This window comes from Sphaeramia orbicularis, chromosome 16, assembly GCF_902148855.1.
Source record: "Sphaeramia orbicularis chromosome 16, fSphaOr1.1, whole genome shotgun sequence".
NCBI lineage: Eukaryota > Metazoa > Chordata > Actinopteri > Kurtiformes > Apogonidae > Sphaeramia > Sphaeramia orbicularis.
Window position 1 is genome coordinate 62,038,085 of NC_043972.1, and position 22,074 is coordinate 62,060,158.

Here is a 22,074-nt window from a genome sequence, read left to right on the forward strand (position 1 = left end):
GTCATTTATTAAAGTTCCTAAATCCTGCAAAGATATTTTAGTCCTGCTCACCATGAACCATTATTTTTGGTCCAAACTGAAAAGGAGCTGATTTGACCTGCAGTTGTGTAAACTAGTCTGTTTGACTGTTCATAGTAAATGTAGTTTGAGTCATGGTTTTTATCGACTGGAACATCTGAGGCTTTATCTTTCCTTTGAGCTCATCCTTCTTAGGAGCCTTCTTAACCCTTAATAGGTAACCATGGTGCCCCCCACAGCTACAGGTAACCTGGGGTCCAGCTAGACCCCAGGTTACCTACAGTGATAAAAACATCTAAAAATGTTATTTTTTAGTCAGTTACAATACTTTATTGTTTATAGTATGAAAGGAGAGCAATGAAACGAAAAAAAATATAACAAAATTGTGCTTTATTTTCCAAATAAATTCTCCTTTACTGTGTGACAACTTAAAAAATTAAAAATGTGGGGTCTGCTGGGACCCCAGGTTACCTATTAAGGGTTAAGGGTTACTATATTTTATCAGTGACTTTTATATTTGTTGGATTCCTAAGGAAGAATTCTAAAGAAACGCAACTAATTATAAGACTTTCTTTAAGTCATCACAAGGACTAGTACAAGGAAATAATAAATATAATGTCACTGGTTCAGAACAAAAGAGTCTGAATTTGATTGTCTGATTGCACTGCATCAAATCTGGATATTTGTATTTTTCTCCAGAGTATGAGTTGAATTGGTTGAACAGACTAACTCTAACCCTAACCTGGTTCCACACCTTTCTTCTCCCCAGTGAAGGGCACCAGGTCCTCCCTAACCCTAACCCTAACCCTAACCCTAACCCTAACCCTTAACCTAACCCTAAGCCTAACCCTAACCCTAAGCCTAACCCACTCACCTTTCTTCTCCCCTGTGAAGGGCACCAGGTCCTCCCTAACCCTAACCCTAAGCCTAACCCTAACCCTAAGCCTAACCCACTCACCTTTCTTCTCCCCTGTGAAGGGCACCAGGTCCTCCCTAACCCTAACCCTAAGCCTAACCCTAACCCTAAGCCTAACCCACTCACCTTTCTTCTCCCCTGTGAAGGGCACCAGGTCCTCCCTAACCCTAACCCTTAACCTAACCCTAACCCTAAGCCTAACCCTAACCCTAAGCCTAACCCACTCACCTTTCTTCTCCCCTGTGAAGGGCACCAGGTCCTCCCTAAGCCTAAACCTAAACCTAACCCTAAGCCTAACCCTAAACCTAAACCTAAACCTAACCCTAAGCCTAAACCTAAGCCTAACCCTAACCCACTCACCTTTCTTCTCCCCAGTGAAGGGCACCAGGTCCTCCCTAACCCTAGCCCTAAACCTAACCCTAAGCCTAAACCTAACCCTAAGCCTAACCCTAACCCACTCACCTTTCTTCTCCCCAGTGAAGGGCACCAGGTCTTCCCGGTCCTCGTGCTCCAGGGCCTGCTTCTCCAGGTGCTGCATCAGGGCGTCGCGGTCATACGGCCCCGTCGGGCTCTTCTTCGTCTGGTCACGCTGCCGGAAGCCAGCTGGCAGCATGGCATTCTGGGAGAACAGGAGGTCAAAGGTTATATTGCCATGGGATTCACAGAGGAGAAAATCAAGAACAGAGTTAGTTTCCCAGAGTTCAGACTGGGAACTGTGAATCCTCCACATGTCACTTCTTTTTCTGACACTGACAGAGTGAGGTGTTCTGAGGTCAGCCGAACACACCTGACACCACTGCACAACTACTACTTTATTCTTTTGTTTTGTAGTATCACATGACAACCCATTGTTAAAGGACTTTATCTTTGGGTTGCCAAAATAAATGACCAAACTTAAAGAGAAACATGTTTGAATGGTATTGAACACTGATGTGGTTCTGATAAATGTACTGTGAATATTGAAACTATTAGGAACAGCTAGCATACATTCTGTTTATTGTCAGCTCTGCCTACACGCATTTATTTATATTTTTAACATGTTTTCAACAAATGTACATAAGAAATCTTCATCTCGTCAACATGACTGGTATATCTTTAACGGATTCTGCAAACAGATGAGGAAATGGCACTAATCACTCTCAAGGATGTTCTATGTGCATACATTTACTTTTGTCAGGAGTTATAGATCAGACCTGTTTGTACATCCTGCCCCCACCACCATGAGACACTACGGGCTGTTGTGTTGTTGTGAAAGGGCCTAAAATTACCCATGTTTATATACCTAACTCTAACCCGACCATAGGGGCAAATGAAGAAATAGGGTAAGCAAACTTAATGGAGTTAAATGCAGGCACCCAGTGTTCATGTCTGATTTCAAACTGAAGGGATAGAAATTCTGTGTCTATCACCCCCACCCCACAAAAAAACTATTGGTTGAATTCATACCAAAATGGGTTTATAGATTACCAGTGACCCAGAATAGATGTGATTACATTTTGGGAAAAGTAGGTCAGAGTTAAATTTTTTATGAATTTTTAAAAATCTTTTTTCTCCCTTTTTTTATAATGGGCAAAAATTTCGAATGTCTATAAAAACATCAATTTTGTTTCAATCTACTTCAAACTTGGCACAAATATAGAGGCAACTGTTACACAACACTCTGACATAAAGCTAATGCATGTATTGTATAGAAATGAAACAACACAGAATCTGTGGTAAAGTCATCTGAACGTTTAGACCTTTTTGGTTCAAACGCTGACATCATCAGACGCACATGTATATAGGCATGATTCTATTAGGACACGCCCACATATGATGACATTATCAGACAAACATGTATATAGGCATGATTCTATTAGGACACGCCCACATATGCTGACATCATCAGACCCACATGTATATAGACATGATTCTATTAGGACACGCCCACATATGCTGACATCATCATTTTCACATGTATATAGACATGATTCCATCAGGACACGCCCACATATGATGACACCAGCACACGCATAGACATGATGACATGAGCTGGATCGATGCCAAAATAAGCTACAATACATGCGAGGGGCGGGGCTTGTTGTGTCTGGCACCATTTGTTTTTGCTTTCTTTTGTCTTTTAACCCTTTCCCTGCTCCTTTTCTTTTGCTAACCCTAAGCATAAATATATGTTTGTTAAACCGTGATGATCGTCACGTAACCGTTGTACTTTAGCCCCTCCCCTCTACCCTAGCAGTGGACTTTGCGCCTACAGTTATATAATACTCTGGTCATACACACTCAATAGGCTGATGTTCTTTTCAGTCGGCGAAAATCGTCCTGCGCTTCAAACAGGAGAACAGTTCCAGCATTAATGACGTTACAATGGTTTGTCTTTTTCAAATAGTGGGTCCCCAGAATTTTAAATTGGATTATTTGTGGGTGATTTTGATTATATATGAAGCTTCTTTTATGTTTCCTTTTTTATTCTTATGCTTTTATCACTGTGTTTGGAGAGTCACTTATGAGAATCAGACTAGCTGAAGCCTTCAACCCCAGTGTAAATGCACAGACTGGACTGACCTCCGGGTCCATCTCCTGCAGCTCATACTCCAGCTGGTCCAGCTCCGCGGCGCTCAGACCTTTGAGGATGGCGTCCTCGTCAATGTCCCTGGGGTCTGACATGGCTGCTGTGGTTCAGGCGCACATACACACACACGCACTCATACACACTCGTGCACACGCCTGAACGAGTGAGCACTAAGAGAGAAGAAGGGACACACAGATGTGGAATAAATGACAAAGAGAAGAAGAAGGGACACACAGATGTGGAATAAATGACAAAGAGAAGAAGAAGGGACACACAGATGTGGAATAAATGACAAAGAGAAGAAGGGACACACAGATGTGGAATAAATGACAAAGAGAAGAAGAAGGGACACACAGATGTGGAATAAATGACAAAGAGAAGAAGGGACACACAGATGTGGAATAAATGACAAAGAGAAGAAGGGACACACAGATGTGGAATAAATGACAAAGAGAAGAAGGGACACAGATGTGGAATAAATGACAAAGAGAAGAAGGGACACAGATGTGGAATAAATGACAAAGAGAAGAAGGGACACACAGATGTGGAATAAATGACAAAGAGAAGAAGGGACAAACAGATGTGGAATAAATGACAGAGGGAAGAAGGGACACACAGATGTGGAATAAATGACAAAGAGAAGAAGAAGGGACACACAGATGTGGAATAAATGACAAAGAGAAGAAGGGACAAACAGATGTGGAATAAATGACAAAGAGAAGAAGAAGGGACACACAGATGTGGAATAAATGACAAAGAGAAGAAGGGACACAGATGTGGAATAAATGACAAAGAGAAGAAGGGACACAGATGTGGAATAAATGACAAAGAGAAGAAGGGACACAGATGTGGAATAAATGACAAAGAGAAGAAGGGACAAACAGATGTGGAATAAATGACAAAGAGAAGAAGGGACACACAGATGTGGAATAAATGACAAAGAGAAGAAGAAGGGACACACAGATGTGGAATAAATGACAAAGAGAAGAAGAAGGGACACACAGATGTGGAATAAATGACAAAGAGAGAAGAAGGGACACACAGATGTGGAATAAATGACAAAGAGAAGAAGAAGGGTCACACAGATGTGGAATAAATGACAGAGGGAAGAAGGGACACAGATGTGGAATAAATGACAGAGGGAAGAAGGGACACACAGATGTGGAATAAATGACAAAGAGAAGAAGGGACACACAGATGTGGAATAAATGACAAAGAGAGAAGAAGGGACACACAGATGTGGAATAAATGACAAAGAGAAGAAGGGACACAGATGTGGAATAAATGACAAAGAGAAGAAGAAGGGACACACAGATGTGGAATAAATGACAGAGGGAAGAAGGGACACACAGATGTGGAATAAATGACAAAGAGAGAAGAAGGGACACACAGATGTGGAATAAATGACAGAGGGAAGAAGGGACACACAGATGTGGAATAAATGACAAAGAGAGAAGAAGGGACACACAGATGTGGAATAAATGACAAAGAGAGAAGAAGGGACACACAGATGTGGAATAAATGACAAAGAGAAGAAGGGACACACAGATGTGGAATAAATGACAAAGAGAGAAGAAGGGACACACAGATGTGGAATAAATGACAGAGGGAAGAAGGGACACAGATGTGGAATAAATGACAAAGAGAAGAAGAAGGGACACACAGATGTGGAATAAATGACAAAGAGAGAAGAAGGGACACACAGATGTGGAATAAATGACAGAGGGAAGAAGGGACACACAGATGTGGAATAAATGACAAAGAGAGAAGAAGGGACACACAGATGTGGAATAAATGACAGAGGGAAGAAGGGACACACAGATGTGGAATAAATGACAGAGGGAAGAAGGGACACACAGATGTGGAATAAATGACAAAGAGAGAAGAAGGGACACACAGATGTGGAATAAATGACAAAGAGAGAAGAAGGGACACACAGATGTGGAATAAATGACAAAGAGAAGAAGGGACACACAGATGTGGAATAAATGACAGAGGGAAGAAGGAACACACAGATGTGGAATAAATGACAAAGAGAGAAGAAGGGACACACAGATGTGGAATAAATGACAGAGGGAAGAAGGGACACAGATGTGGAATAAATGACAAAGAGAAGAAGAAGGGACACACAGATGTGGAATAAATGACAAGGACAGTTTTTCCTGCTGGTTTGTTGTCAAACACAGTACAATAGAGGGAATGCACATCTGTCACCTCCCCCCAGGCCACGCCCCCAGGCCACGCCCCTCTCAGTCAGACTGAGCAGCAAAAACAAAGCGGCTCAACATGGCGGAGTATAGCAGTAATTCCAGCCGGACCAGGAAAACTGTGGAATATCAGATGAAATTAAAGACAACTGGACTGGACATGGATCCATCCAAACTACCAAACAACCAGTGTTCTACCAACACTGATCTGGGACAGAAATCACCTATCCTGACATTTACATGAACCTGAGTTCAACGGCGGGAAAATCCCCAATGCAAAGGCTGAAAGCATCCAACAGACCCAGAGTTGTGTCCATCCTGGTCCTGGTTCATTAGAGGATTCCAGCTGGTGAGTGCTTTCATTCAACATACTATTGTTTTGGAGGTTTTGTGTCAGTGCAGACGGAGTTTGTTTTTTGGTGATTTGGGCGGTAAAGGCCCAGCAGTAGTGCTCACAGTTCACTACTGATTTACTGGAGTTGAACCTTTAGTACTGACCCAAGTGAGTGGATGATCTACTGGTACTGTGGAGATTTAAGGAGAGTTCACATCAGATACTGGATCCAACACAGATCCAACAGCTGTGTGCTAGAGGAGCCCCTGATCTGGAAAACTAGGTTAGCCTCAGTTTAAGCTAGTTTACAAATCATGTAGAGCACAAGGTTCACAATCACACAACTGAAGACACAAACGATTCAGTTCTGAAACATAGAACTAAATGACAGATGCTAACATGAAGAGCTTTACTAAGAAGGAACGTTAGCCAAAACCAGATGGAATTTAAGGGATGAGTTTACACCAGAACACAGCATACATGACCGTTAGCTGACACAGATCCAGGTTTGGTTGTCTGGATTCCAGTTCTTTCTCTGAATTGCAGCGATCCATCTGCTTCTTCTGTCTTTGGCTTTAGGTCTCCGCTAAAACGAGAGCTCCCAGTGCTTTTAAACCTATTTGTGCGATCAATGGCACAACAGCTCTGCCCCATTTTTAGATTGTTCTACAGTTTTCACAGTATTCAAGACAAAGGCACTACTCATCTGCCTCTGTCTGACACTCAGTGGGCGGAGCCACAGTGACTTCTGCTAGAGCTGACGTCACCTGCAGACCTTCTGTACTGTTCATTCATCCATGACTGTTCTCAGATATAACTGCATCCCCATCTGCACACCTACACCCAACACCTACACCCAACACCAACAACCAACACCAACACCTACACCCAACACCTACACCCAACACCAACACCCAACACCTACACCCAACACCAACAACCAACACCTACACCCTACACCAACACCTACACCCTACACCTACACCCAACACCAACAACCAACACCTACACCCAACACCAACACCTACACCCAACACCAACAACCTACACCTACACCCAACACCAACACCTACACCCAACACCTACACCCAACACCAACAACCAACACCTACACCCAACACCAACACCTACACCCAACACCAACACCCAACACCTACACCCAACACCAACAACCAACACCTACACCTACACCCTACACCTACACCCAACACCAACACCTACACCCAACACCAACAACCTACACCTACACCCAACACCAACACCTACACCCAACACCTACACCCAACACCAACACCTACACCCAACACCTACACCCTACACCAACACCTACACCCAACACCAACAACCAACACCTACACCCAACACCAACACCTACACCCAACACCTACACCCAACACCAACAACCAACACCTACACCCTACACCTAACACCAACACCTACACCCAACACCAACACCCAACACCTACACCCAACACCAACAACCAACACCTACACCCTACACCAACACCTACACCTACACCCAACACCAACAACCAACACCTACACCCAACACCAACACCAACAACCTACACCTACACCCAACACCTACACCCAACACCAACACCTACACCCAACACCTACACCCTACACCAACACCTACACCCAACACCAACAACCAACACCTACACCCAACACCAACACCTACACCCAACACCTACACCCAACACCAACAACCTACACCTACACCCTACACCTAACACCAACACCTACACCCAACACCAACAACCAACACCTACACCCAACACCTACACCCAACACCAACAACCAACACCTACACCTACACCCAACACCAACACCTACACCAACAACCAACACCAACACCTACACCAACAACTACACCAACAACTGCACCCAACAACACTGAACACCTACACCAACAAGGTCAAGGTTCCTTTATTTGTACCTGTAGGTAGATTTGTTTTGCAGTCCAGGTGATGGCCTTGGCATTACAACAACACATACATTCAACAGGCACTTGATCACTTACAGACAGGACCAAAAGTGTTCAGTGTTCCACCATTCATCTGTACAGCAGCATGGAGAAGTAAAAGAAAAAAATGGATAAGATCAAATAAATAAAAACAAAATGCAATAAAACACAATAAAACCCAGAAAAGATAAAAACATTCCAGGATAAAAACCAGGATAAGAACATAAAATTAAAAAAAATTAAAAAAAAATTGAAGTTACAATAATAATAAATAGAGCAAAGAAATGGGATAAATAACTAAATAAGTTAGTAAAGTGCAATGTCACTATTTCTTCTTGAGCTCAGTGACAGCGACAGGAACAGCTGTTTTTATAAATGCTATGTCCTGAACCTGGGACTAAGAACCTCCATCCAGAGGAAAGGAGCTGAACTTCACCTGGTAAAGGATGGGAGTCATTGTTCAGAACTGATGGAACCATCAGAACCATCCTCTGGACCTGTTTAGTGGACAGGGAGGAGGGACCAGACTGGGACTGACCAATCAGGTGACTGGACCATCTGACTGTTTGATTCAGTGAGTTTCTCTGAAACTGAGGTCTGAGCGAACCACGGCACCAGACAAAAGATGAAACAGACTCAGTAAAGGAACCATAAAACACAGTTCAGATGGTTGGGTCCATGTGGAAGTGTTCCAGTTTTCTAAGGCAGTGGAGGCGATGGTGGCCCTGTTTTTGTTTTTCAACAACTACACCTTACACCTACACCTACACCTTACACCTACACCTTACACCTACACCAACCCATGACCACTCTGGTCCATCTGGTGTCCCTGCACTGTTTCAGATGCTGAAGGTGAATGTTCAGTCCACAAAGCAGTAATACCCATGAGCAAAGCAGAGTGAAACCATCACCACTGATACACACTGATACACACTGATACACACACACACACACACACACACACACACACACACACACACACACACACACACAGATACACACACACACACACACACACACACAGATACACACACACACACACAGATGCACACAGATACACACACACACACAGATACACACAAATACACACACGGAAACACACACACACACACACACACACAGATACACACACACACACTCAGATCCACACACATATACACAGATACACACACAGACACACACACACACACACACACACACACACACACTCAGACACATACAGATACACACAACCAGGAGTTTTTAAAAATCATCACTTTGGAAAGCATTTTTAAAAATCTACATTTTTGCAACCTAAAGCATCAATTATGTGCAGACCAGAGGCCCACATTTAGAGAAAAACCTCAGTTTTGCAAAATATCCATGTTAGTGTTGGTTTGGCATGAGATATATGTGTGACAGATGAGTGGTCTGTCTGTCCATCTGTCTGTCCATCTGTCTGTCTGTCCATCTGTCTGACTGTCTGTCTTTCTGTCCATCTGTCTGTCCATTTGTCTGTCTGTCCATCTGTCTGTCTATCTGTCTTCTAAGTGGGCCTTGACTGGACTTTCAGAGCTTCTATTTATTGAATAAAGCACATTTGTTCCACCACCCTACTGCAGTGTTGTGTTTTGAAGTTGACTTGTATTGAACAGACAGACAGCTGACTTTAGACCTGGTCTGGTCCTGTATGAACCTAAATGCATTACCAGTATTATATGCATTACCATTTCTCAGTTAGTTGGAAAGATTTGGTAAAGTTTATTATGAAAGTTTGATCTGAGAGTTTCAGTCCTCTACAGCTCAAGCCTCTGGTTCAAATGTGCTCACTTCTGTCACCAAAAGATGGCAACAATGGCCTCAAAAACCAGTCTGCAAAACAATGGCCTCAAAAACCAGTCTGCAAAACAATGGCCTCAAAAACCAGTCTGCAAAACAATGGCCTCAAAAAAACAGTCTGAAAACAATGGCCTCAAAAAACAGTCTGCAAAACAATGGCCTCAAAAACCAGTCTGAAAACAATGGCCTCAAAAACCAGTCTGAAAACAATGGCCTCAAAAACCAGTCTGCAAAACAATGGCCTCAAAAACCAGTCTGAAAACAATGGCCTCAAAAACCAGTCTGAAAACAATGGCCTCAAAAAACAGTCTGAAAACAATGGCCTCAAAAAACAGTCTGCAAAACAATGGCCTCAAAAACCAGTCTGAAAACAATGGCCTCAAAAAACAGTCTGAAAACAATGGCCTCAAAAAACAGTCTGAAAACAATGGCCTCAAAAAACAGTCTGCAAAACAATGGCCTCAAAAACCAGTCTGAAAACAATGGCCTCAAAAAACAGTCTGAAAACAATGGCCTCAAAAAACAGTCTGCAAAACAATGGCCTCAAAAACCAGTCTGCAAAACAATGGCCTCAAAAAAACAGTCTGAAAACAATGGCCTCAAAAACCAGTCTGCAAAACAATGGCCTCAAAAACCAGTCTGAAAACAACAGGTGATGTCATACTTTTGTGCAGCCATGGGAAAGCCCTGGAGCCCTCTGACAGACTGGACCCTGTCCTGGTCCTGGTCTGACAGACTGGACCCTGTCCTGGTCCTGGTCTGACTGTATACATATCTTCCTGGAGTTGATGGCTTGCTCTCTCCAGGGCACTTCAATAATGTGATGCTGATAATAATAGATGCATTTCCAAAACCATCTCCTCAGTCCTGAGCAGAGTCTGTCTGTGTAAACAGCTGCACAGCGTCCAGATCACACACTTCTGTAACTTCACCTTAAAACACAGAGACACTGAAGGAGCATCTACTGCCAGATGCAGGTTGAAAGAGAAGAAGTGAAGAAAGTGAAAGATCGAGAGAGAGAGCGATGCTTTTGTAACTCTAAACCCTGTGCTCACCACATCCAAACTAAGAATAGACCAATGGAGTGAACAGAGCAGAGCAGTAGAAAGTCTGAGCCCACATTTATCACTGATAGAAGTGGCTTTACCACAAAACCTGAGATGAGAAACACACAAAGATGAAAACAATTAAAAAAAAAAAAACAAAAACCCTTGACAAAACACTCACATGTCAAAACAAAGAGGACTGAGGTCATGCATGTACTTCTGACTTCCCTCATACAAGGAAATCCCCCAGTGATAGCATATGTACACCACAGGCTGAACACAGCGGTCAGCTTTCCAGTCCAGTTTAGATGGAAACAGTTTAGGCCACAGGTGGGTCATTCTATGGAGAAAACATGTGTTTACAGGAAAATCTGCTAATATTTTATTACGCCACTTAATATGCCACTTTATGTAATATTATATATTTTAAAGCAGTATGTAATTTAATGCACTCAAATAAGTAATTAACTTATGTGTTAACTATGCATTAATCATACTTAACATATTAAGTTATTCAAGTAAATGTCATCAGTTAAACAAATTAACTGCAAAACATTCCACACAATAGATGAGTTTCAATGTTTATTAACAACAGTGATGCGTGCACACCTTGGAGGCAAAACCACCAGAACCAGCTCCAGCCGGCTCACATAAGCCTCCAGGCTAATTGGACTGAACCACATCAGGAAGGGTGTCCCATAGTTAAAGCAGACTGGCACAGATGGGGGGGCAGCAGAGGGGGCACTACACAGTTTTACTGTCCTTCATTTTGACGGACAGGGTCGTAAAAATTCCGTCATAACATATTATTTTTTTAATGGTAATGAGAAATATTTAGTAGTATTTAAAAACATGTCAGTGGTGCAGCAGCTGTAGTTGCTGCTGGTGATAAACCAACCTGATATCACAACTCACATAATTCTATACTCCACTCTGAACTGCTGTGTTCTCTGTAGACATTCTAAACTTTCCTTGTGTTTGTTCACACAGTGTCAATCCCATGCACTGAGGGTTAGGGTTCAGGTTCTGTGAAGCACAGATCTGGAAACAAACTGACATGGCATCAAATAACACATGAAAGGTAGAACATGCGTACATAGAACACACCAAACGCCATCAGAACTGCAGTATAACCTGCTTGTCCTTCATCCTTCACCATCAGTCCCTCTTTTTTCTCTGTGTTTATCAGTGCCATCACATTTACTGGGCTTTAACAGAACTGAGGACACTGGGCTGTCTGCACACTTTGAACTAGCAAAGGAGCATCGAATTTAGGCTAAAGTTAGCTAAACAACGATTACCCTTAGTATTTTAATCTGTCAAAATGACGGACGGCCTTCAGAATTTTCCGTCATTTAAAAAACCTCTGTCAGTGGTGGAATATTTGTGGTTAACTGCTCCTCTGTGTGGTAGATGTCCAGTCCTTCCAGACCTGAAGTGTGCACTGCACAGACCAGCATTCTGAAGGTCCTCCTCACACCAGTTCTCCTGTCTTAATGCCTGTAACCATAACTTTCATCGATTTTTCTAGAAGGGATGTTTACCAGCAGGAATTCTGTAGCAGTTTAAATCCTTCTGTGTGTTCTCTCTGTTCTGACAAACCACGGCACAGTAAGACGACAGCATTATTCACACTGACAGTCAGTGTTTGGTACGAACTCTGCGTGTTTTCTGCCTCCAAGGTGCGCGAGCAGCATACGTCCTACGTCATCATGAAACTGATCTATAAAACTGTCTAGATAAACGACTTGAATTATATTTGTATGAAACTTACAAAAGCAAACATTTGACACCTAAAACAGGGTATTGACATGCACTTACTCCATCAGTGGATGATGGTTAACCCTTTAGTTGTAATTAATAATACTGATACCACAAGGAAGAACCCAAAATAAACTAAAAATGAAACACAGAATGTCAGGTAAAATGCAGAATTTAAATGTTTGTGGACATGATGAGATGTCAGCCTGTTAAAAGTGAGAATGGGCTCCTCTGTTCTTCATTTGGATCTGCTAATAGATGATCCCATAAAAATGTATGGGACCAAAACAGGCACCATTAAATGACTCTAGAAGAGGAATTAAAGAAGTAGACCTGAAAACTGTGTTGGTTGACCTACATTTGACATAAACTGTGTAAATGATGTATTTTGTTAGATTAAACATGTCACATACCCTTTTGATTAGTTTATTATTAGTCATACATTAAAAGTTAAGGCAAATTGTCTGTATTGAATGTGACTTGTAGTCTGTGATAATCCTAAAAAGTGGATGTTAACTGAGGCCTAGTCCAAACCAGCCTGATGTGGTTTTCCTCCAGCCAAGCCTTTGAGCCCTGCTTATTGTTCACTTAAATACATGGCTGTTTGATGACACTTGAGCTATGACCTTGGCTCCGACAACTGTGTAACAACTAACAGTGTGCCAATTAAAGACACGGGCAATGCAACAACTAACAATGTGCCAATTAAAGACACGGGCAATGCAACAACTAACAGTGTGCCAATTAAAGACACGGGCAGTGTAATAAACTAACAGTGTGCCAATTAAAGACACGGGCAATGCAACAACAAACAGTGTGCCAATTAAAGACACGGGCAATATAATAAACTAACAGTGTGCCAATTAAAGACACTGGCAATGCAACAACTAACAGTGTGCCAATTAAAGACACGGGCAATGCAACAACTAACAGTGTGCCAATTAAAGACACGGGCAATGCAACAACTAACAGCGTGCCAATTAAAGACACAGGCAATGCAACAACTAACAGTGTGCCAATTAAAGACACAGGCAATATAATAAACTAACAGTGTGCCAATTAAAGACACTGGCAATGCAACAACTAACAGTGTGCCAATTAAAGACACAGGCAATATAATAAACTAACAGTGTGCCAATTAAAGACACTGGCAATGTAACAACTAACAGTGTGCCAATTAAAGACACGGGCAGTGTAATAAACTAACAGTGTGCCAATTAAAGACACGGGCAATGCAACAACTAACAGTGTGCCAATTAAAGACACGGGCAGTGTAATAAACTAACAGTGTGCCAATTAAAGACACGGGCAATGCAACCACTAACAGTGTGCCAATTAAAGACACGGGCAATATAATAAACTAACAGTGTGCCAATTAAAGACACTGGCAATGTAACAACTAACTGTGCCAATTAAAGACACTGGCAATGTAATAAACTAACAGTGTGCCAATTAAAGACACTGGCAATGTAACAACTAACTGTGCCAATTAAAGACACAGGCAATGTAACAACTAACAGTGTGCCAATTAAAGACACGGGCAATATAATAAACTAGCAGTGTGCCAATTAAAGACACTGACAATGTAACAACTAACAGTGTGCCAATTAAAGACACGGGCAATATAATAAACTAACAGTGTGCCAATTAAAGACACTGGCAATGTAACAACTAACAGTGTGCCAATTAAAGACACGGGCAGTGTAATAAACTAACAGTGTGCCAATTAAAGACACTGGCAATGTAACAACTAACAGTGTGCCAATTAAAGACACGGGCAGTGTAATAAACTAACAGTGTGCCAATTAAAGACACTGGCAATGCAACAACTAACAGTGTGCCAATTAAAGACACGGGCAATGCAACAACTAACAGTGTGCCAATTAAAGACACGGGCAATGCAACAACTAACAGTGTGCCAATTAAAGACACGGGCAGTGTAATAAACTAACAGTGTGCCAATTAAAGACACGGGCAATGTAACAACTAACAGTGTGCCAATTAAAGACACGGGCAATATAATAAACTAACAGTGTGCCAATTAAAGACACTGGCAATGTAACAACTAACTGTGCCAATTAAAGACACAGGCAATGTAACAACTAACAGTGTGCCAATTAAAGACACGGGCAATATAATAAACTAGCAGTGTGCCAATTAAAGACACTGACAATGTAACAACTAACAGTGTGCCAATTAAAGACACGGGCAATATAATAAACTAACAGTGTGCCAATTAAAGACACTGGCAATGTAACAACTAACAGTGTGCCAATTAAAGACACGGGCAGTGTAATAAACTAACAGTGTGCCAATTAAAGACACTGGCAATGCAACAACTAACAGTGTGCCAATTAAAGACACGGGCAATGCAACAACTAACAGTGTGCCAATTAAAGACACGGGCAATGCAACAACTAACAGTGTGCCAATTAAAGACACAGGCAATATAATAAACTAACAGTGTGCCAATTAAAGACACTGGCAATGCAACAACTAACAGTGTGCCAATTAAAGACACAGGCAATATAATAAACTAACAGTGTGCCAATTAAAGACACTGGCAATGCAACAACTAACAGTGTGCCAATTAAAGACACGGGCAGTGTAATAAACTAACAGTGTGCCAATTAAAGACACGGGCAATGCAACAACTAACAGTGTGCCAATTAAAGACACGGGCAGTGTAATAAACTAACAGTGTGCCAATTAAAGACACGGGCAATGTAATAAACTAACAGTGTGCCAATTAAAGACACTGGCAATGTAACAACTAACTGTGCCAATTAAAGACACTAGCAATGTAATAAACTAACAGTGTGCCAATTAAAGAAACTGGCAATGTAACAACTAACTGTGCCAATTAAAGACACTGGCAATGTAATAAACTAACAGTGTGCCAATTAAAGACACTGGCAATGTAACAACTAACTGTGCCAATTAAAGACACTGGCAATGTAATAAACTAACAGTGTGCCAATTAAAGACACAGGCAATGTAACAACTAACAGTGGGCCAATTAAAGACACGGGCAATATAATAAACTAACAGTGTGCCAATTAAAGACACTGACAATGTAACAACTAACAGTGTGCCAATTAAAGACACGGGCAATATAATAAACTAACAGTGTGCCAATTAAAGACACTGGCAATGTAACAACTAACAGTGTGCCAATTAAAGACACGGGCAATATAATAAACTAACAGTGTGCCAATTAAAGACACTGGCAGTGTAATAAACTAACAGTGTGCCAATTAAAGACACTGGCAATGCAACAACTAACAGTGTGCCAATTAAAGACACAGGCAATATAATAAACTAACAGTGTGCCAATTAAAGACACTGGCAATGCAACAACTAACAGTGTGCCAATTAAAGACACGGGCAGTGTAATAAACTAACAGTGTGCCAATTAAAGACACGGGCAATGCAACAACTAACAGTGTGCCAATTAAAGACACGGGCAGTGTAATAAACTAACAGTGTGCCAATTAAAGACACGGGCAATGTAATAAACTAACAGTGTGCCAATTAAAGACACTGGCAATGTAACAACTAACTGTGCCAATTAAAGACACTGGCAATGTAATAAACTAACAGTGTGCCAATTAAAGACACCGGCAATGTAACAACTAACTGTGCCAATTAAAGACACTAGCAATGTAATAAACTAACAGTGTGCCAATTAAAGAAACTGGCAATGTAACAACTAACTGTGCCAATTAAAGACACTGGCAATGTAATAAACTAACAGTGTGCCAATTAAAGACACTGGCAATGTAACAACTAACTGTGCCAATTAAAGACACTGGCAATGTAATAAACTAACAGTGTGCCAATTAAAGACACAAGCAATGTAACAACTAACAGTGGGCCAATTAAAGACACGGGCAATATAATAAACTAACAGTGTGCCAATTAAAGACACTGACAATGTAACAAACTAACAGTGTGCCAATTAAAGACACGGGCAATATAATAAACTAACAGTGTGCCAATTAAAGACACTGGCAATGTAACAACTAACAGTGTGCCAATTAAAGACACGGGCAATATAATAAACTAACAGTGTGCCAATTAAAGACACTGGCAGTGTAATAAACTAACAGTGTGCCAATTAAAGACACGGGCAATGCAACAACTAACAGTGTGCCAATTAAAGACACAGGCAATGCAACAACTAACAGTGTGCCAATTAAAGACACAGGCAATATAATAAACTAACAGTGTGCCAATTAAAGACACTGGCAATGCAACAACTAACAGTGTGCCAATTAAAGACACAGGCAATATAATAAACTAACAGTGTGCCAATTAAAGACACTGGCAATGCAACAACTAACAGTGTGCCAATTAAAGACACGGGCAGTGTAATAAACTAACAGTGTGCCAATTAAAGACACGGGCAGTGTAATAAACTAACAGTGTGCCAATTAAAGACACGGGCAATGTAATAAACTAACAGTGTGCCAATTAAAGACACTGGCAATGTAACAACTAACTGTGCCAATTAAAGACACTGGCAATGTAATAAACTAACAGTGTGCAAATTAAAGACACTGGCAATGTAACAACTAACTGTGCCAATTAAAGACACTGGCAATGTAATAAACTAACAGTGTGCCAATTAAAGACACTGGCAATGTAACAACTAACTGTGCCAATTAAAGACACTGGCAATGTAATAAACTAACAGTGTGCCAATTAAAGACACTGGCAATGTAACAACTAACTGTGCCAATTAAAGACACTGGCAATGTAATAAACTAACAGTGTGCCAATTAAAGACACAGGCAATGTAACAACTAACAGTGGGCCAATTAAAGACACGGGCAATATAATAAACTAACAGTGTGCCAATTAAAGACACTGGCAATGTAACAACTAACAGTGTGCCAATTAAAGACACGGGCAATATAATAAACTAACAGTGTGCCAATTAAAGACACTGGCAATGTAACAACTAACAGTGTGCCAATTAAAGACACTGGCAGTGTAATAAACTAACAGTGTGCCAATTAAAGACACGGGCAGTGTAATAAACTAACAGTGTGCCAATTAAAGACACTGGCAATGCAACAACTAACAGTGTGCCAATTAAAGACACGGGCAATATAATAAACTAACAGTGTGCCAATTAAAGACACTGGCAATGCAACAACTAACAGTGTGCCAATTAAAGACACGGGCAATATAATAACTAACAGTGTGCCAATTAAAGACACTGGCAATGCAACAACTAACAGTGTGCCAATTAAAGACACGGGCAATATAATAAACTAACAGTGTGCCAATTAAAGACACTGGCAATGTAATAAACTAACAGTGTGCCAATTAAAGACACGGGCAATGTAACAACTAACAGTGTGCCAATTAAAGACATGGGCAGTGTAATAAACTAACAGTGTGCCAATTAAAGACACTGGCAGTGTAATAAACTAACAGTGTGCCAATAAAAGACACTGGCAATGTAATAAACTAACAGTGTGCCAATTAAAGACACGGGCAATATAATAAACTAACAGTGTGCCAATTAAAGACACTGACAATGTAACAACTAACAGTGTGCCAATTAAAGACACGGGCAATATAATAAACTAACAGTGTGCCAATTAAAGACACTGACAATGTAACAACTAACAGTGTGCCAATTAAAGACACGGGCAATATAATAAACTAACAGTGTGCCAATTAAAGACACTGACAATGTAACAACTAACTGTGCCAATTAAAGACACGGGCAATATAATAAACTAACAGTGTGCCAATTAAAGACACGGGCAGTGTAATAAACTAACAGTGTGCCAATTAAAGACACTGGCAATGTAATAAACTAACAGTGTGCCAATTAAAGACACTGGCAATGCAACAACTAACAGTGTGCCAATTAAAGACACGGGCAATATAATAAACTAACAGTGTGCCAATTAAAGATACTGACAATGTAACAACTAACAGTGTGCCAATTAAAGACACGGGCAATATAATAAACTAACAGTGTGCCAATTAAAGACACTGACAATGTAACAACTAACAGTGTGCCAATTAAAAACACGGGCCATATAATAAACTAACAGTGTGCCAATTAAAGACACTGGCAATGCAACAACTAACAGTGTGCCAATTAAAGACACGGGCAGTGTAATAAACTAACAGTGTGCCAATTAAAGACACGGGCAATGCAACAACTAACAGTGTGCCAATTAAAGACACGGGCAGTGTAATAAACTAACAGTGTGCCAATTAAAGACACGGGCAATGTAATAAACTAACAGTGTGCCAATTAAAGACACTGGCAATGTAACAACTAACTGTGCCAATTAAAGACACTGGCAATGTAATAAACTAACAGTGTGCCAATTAAAGACACTGGCAATGTAACAACTAACTGTGCCAATTAAAGACACTGGCAATGTAATAAACTAACAGTGTGCCAATTAAAGACACTGGCAATGTAACAACTAACTGTGCCAATTAAAGACACTGGCAATGTAATAAACTAACAGTGTGCCAATTAAAGACACTGGCAATGTAACAACTAAATGTGCCAATTAAAGACACTGGCAATGTAATAAACTAACAGTGTGCCAATTAAAGACACAGGCAATGTAACAACTAACAGTGTGCCAATTAAAGACACGGGCAATATAATAAACTAGCAGTGTGCCAATTAAAGACACTGACAATGTAACAACTAACAGTGTGCCAATTAAAGACACGGGCAATATAATAAACTAACAGTGTGCCAATTAAAGACACTGACAATGTAACAACTAACAGTGTGCCAATTAAAGACACGGGCAATATAATAAACTAACAGTGTGCCAATTAAAGACACTGGCAATGTAACAACTAACAGTGTGCCAATTAAAGACACGGGCAATGTAATAAACTAACAGTGTGCCAATTAAAGACACGGGCAATGTAATAAACTATCAGTGTGCCAATTAAAGACACGGGCAATGTAAAAACTAACAGTGTGCCAATTAAAGACACGGGCAATGTAATAAACTAACAGTGTGCCAATTAAAGACACGGGCAATGTAACAACTAACAGTGTGCCAATTAAAGACACGGGCAATGTAATAAACTAACAGTGTGCCAATTAAAGACACGGGCAATGTAACAACTAACAGTGTGCCAATTAAAGACACGGGCAATGTAATAAACTATCAGTGTGCCAATTAAGACACGGGCAATGTAAAAACTAACAGTGTGCCAATTAAAGACACTGGCAATGTAACAACTAACTGTGCCAATTAAAGACACGGGCAATATAATAAACTAACAGTGTGCCAATTAAAGACACTGGCAATGTAACAACTAACAGTGTGCCAATTAAAGACACTGGCAATGTAACAACTAACAGTGTGCCAATTAAAGACACGGGCAATGTAACAACTAACAGTGTGCCAATTAAAGACACGGGCAATGTAATAAACTAACAGTGTGCCAATTAAAGACACGGGCAATGTAACAACTAACAGTGTGCCAATTAAAGACACGGGCAATGTAATAAACTATCAGTGTGCCAATTAAAGACACGGGCAATGTAAAAACTAACAGTGTGCCAATTAAAGACACTGGCAATGTAACAACTAACTGTGCCAATTAAAGACACGGGCAATATAATAAACTAACAGTGTGCCAATTAAAGACACTGGCAATGTAACAACTAACAGTGTGCCAATTAAAGACACTGGCAATGTAACAACTAACAGTGTGCCAATTAAAGACACGGGCAATGTAACAACTAACAGTGTGCCAATTAAAGACACGGGCAATGTAATAAACTAACAGTGTGCCAATTAAAGACACGGGCAATGTAATAAACTAGCAGTGTGCCAATTAAAGACACTGGCAATGTAACAACTAACAGTGTGCCAATTAAAGACACGGGCAATGTAATAAATGTTGGGTTAGAAAAAGGGACAGGGACTTGGCTGGTTCCTAGAATCTAATATTTACCTCTCTAATACTATATAGACCATCACAAACCAACCAGAGAGGAACAGTTTATTTCTTTTAGTTCTTTAGGGAATAACGGTTCGTTTTCAGCTTAAAGACATAGTACATTAAATCACTAGTCACCCAAAGTGAATGACGGGCCTGGTTTCATCTGTTTGGATATTTAACTGTACATGCTGGAAGCTCCTGGAAGCTTCTCAATCTGTTGGAAACACACTGAAGCTTTGTGAATGTGCATCTGTCCTCAGTAATCCAACAGGTGTTCAGTATGAACCTAAACAAAGGGGGGGGGGGGGGGGGGGGGGGGGTCAAGCATTCTGAGATGGGGGGGCTGTCATAGGCCTGTGTGTGCAGGAAGTCTGGGGTGGGGGGGGTTCATAGGCCTGTGTGTGCAGGCAGTCTGGGCTGGGGGGTTTCATGGACCTGTGTGTGCAGGCAGTCTGGGGTGGGGGGGGGTTCATAGGCCTGTGTGTGCAGGCAGTCTGGGCTGGGGGGTTTCATGGACCTGTGTGTGCAGGCAGTCTGGGGTGGGGGTGGGGGTTCATAGGCCTGTGTGTGCAGGCAGTCTGGGCTGGGGGGAGTTTCATGGACCTGTGTGTGCAGGCAGTCTGGGGTGGGGGGTTTCATGGACCTGTGTGTGCAGGCAGTCTGGGGTGAGGGGGGTTCATAGGCCTGTGTGTGCAGGCAGTCTGGGCTGGGGGGTTTCATGGACCTGTGTGTGCAGGCAGTCTGGGGTGGGGGGGGTTCATAGGCCTGTGTGTGCAGGCAGTCTGGGCTGGGGGGTTTCATGGACCTTGGTGTGCAGGCAGTCTGGGGTGGGGGGGGTTCATAGGCCTGTGTGTGCAGGCAGTCTGGGCTGGGGGGTTTCATGGACCTGTGTGTGCAGGCAGTCTGGGGTGGGGGGTGGGGGTTCATAGGCCTGTGTGTGCAGGCAGTCTGGGGTGGGGGGTTTCATGGACCTGTGTGTGCAGGCAGTCTGGGGTGGGGGGGGTTCATAGGCCTGTGTGTGCAGGCAGTCTGGGCTGGGGGTTTCATGGACCTGTGTGTGCAGGCAGTCTGGGGTGGGGGGGTGGGGGTTCATAGGCCTGTGTGTGCAGGCAGTCTGGGGTGGGGGGTTTCATGGACCTGTGTGTGCAGGCAGTCTGGGGTGGGGGTTTCATGGACCTGTGTGTGCAGGCAGTCTGGGGTGGGGGGGGGGGTTCATAGGCCTGTGTGTGCAGGCAGTCTGGGATGGCGGGGCTGTCATAGGCCTGTGTGTGCAGGCAGTCTGGGGTGGGGGGTTTCATGGACCTGTGTGTGCAGGCAGTCTGGGTGGGGGGGTGGGGGGGGTTCATAGGCCTGTGTGTGCAGGCAGTCTGGGGGGGGGGGTTTCATGGACCTGTGTGTGCAGGCAGTCTGGGGGGGGGGGGTTCATAGGCCTGTGTGTGCAGGCAGTCTGGGGTGGGGGGTTTCATGGACCTGTGTG

The 22,074-nt window shown here is 42.1% G+C and overlaps 1 protein-coding gene across 2 annotated transcripts in view; it reads right to left on the minus strand.

Annotated features, from left to right (window-relative positions):
• The window catches only part of LOC115436122 (tropomodulin-4-like), a 68,779-nt gene that overhangs the window by 41,586 nt on the left and 5,119 nt on the right, over positions 1-22,074 (minus strand). For both annotated transcript variants that reach the window (XM_030158864.1, XM_030158865.1), the window contains exons 2-3: positions 3,497-3,673; positions 1,397-1,553 (exon numbers count right to left, since the gene is read on the minus strand). In XM_030158864.1, the coding sequence (XP_030014724.1) occupies positions 1,397-1,553; positions 3,497-3,598 (259 nt within the window). In that variant the 5' untranslated portion in view covers positions 3,599-3,673. The remainder of the gene's footprint in view (positions 1-1,396; positions 1,554-3,496; positions 3,674-22,074) is intronic.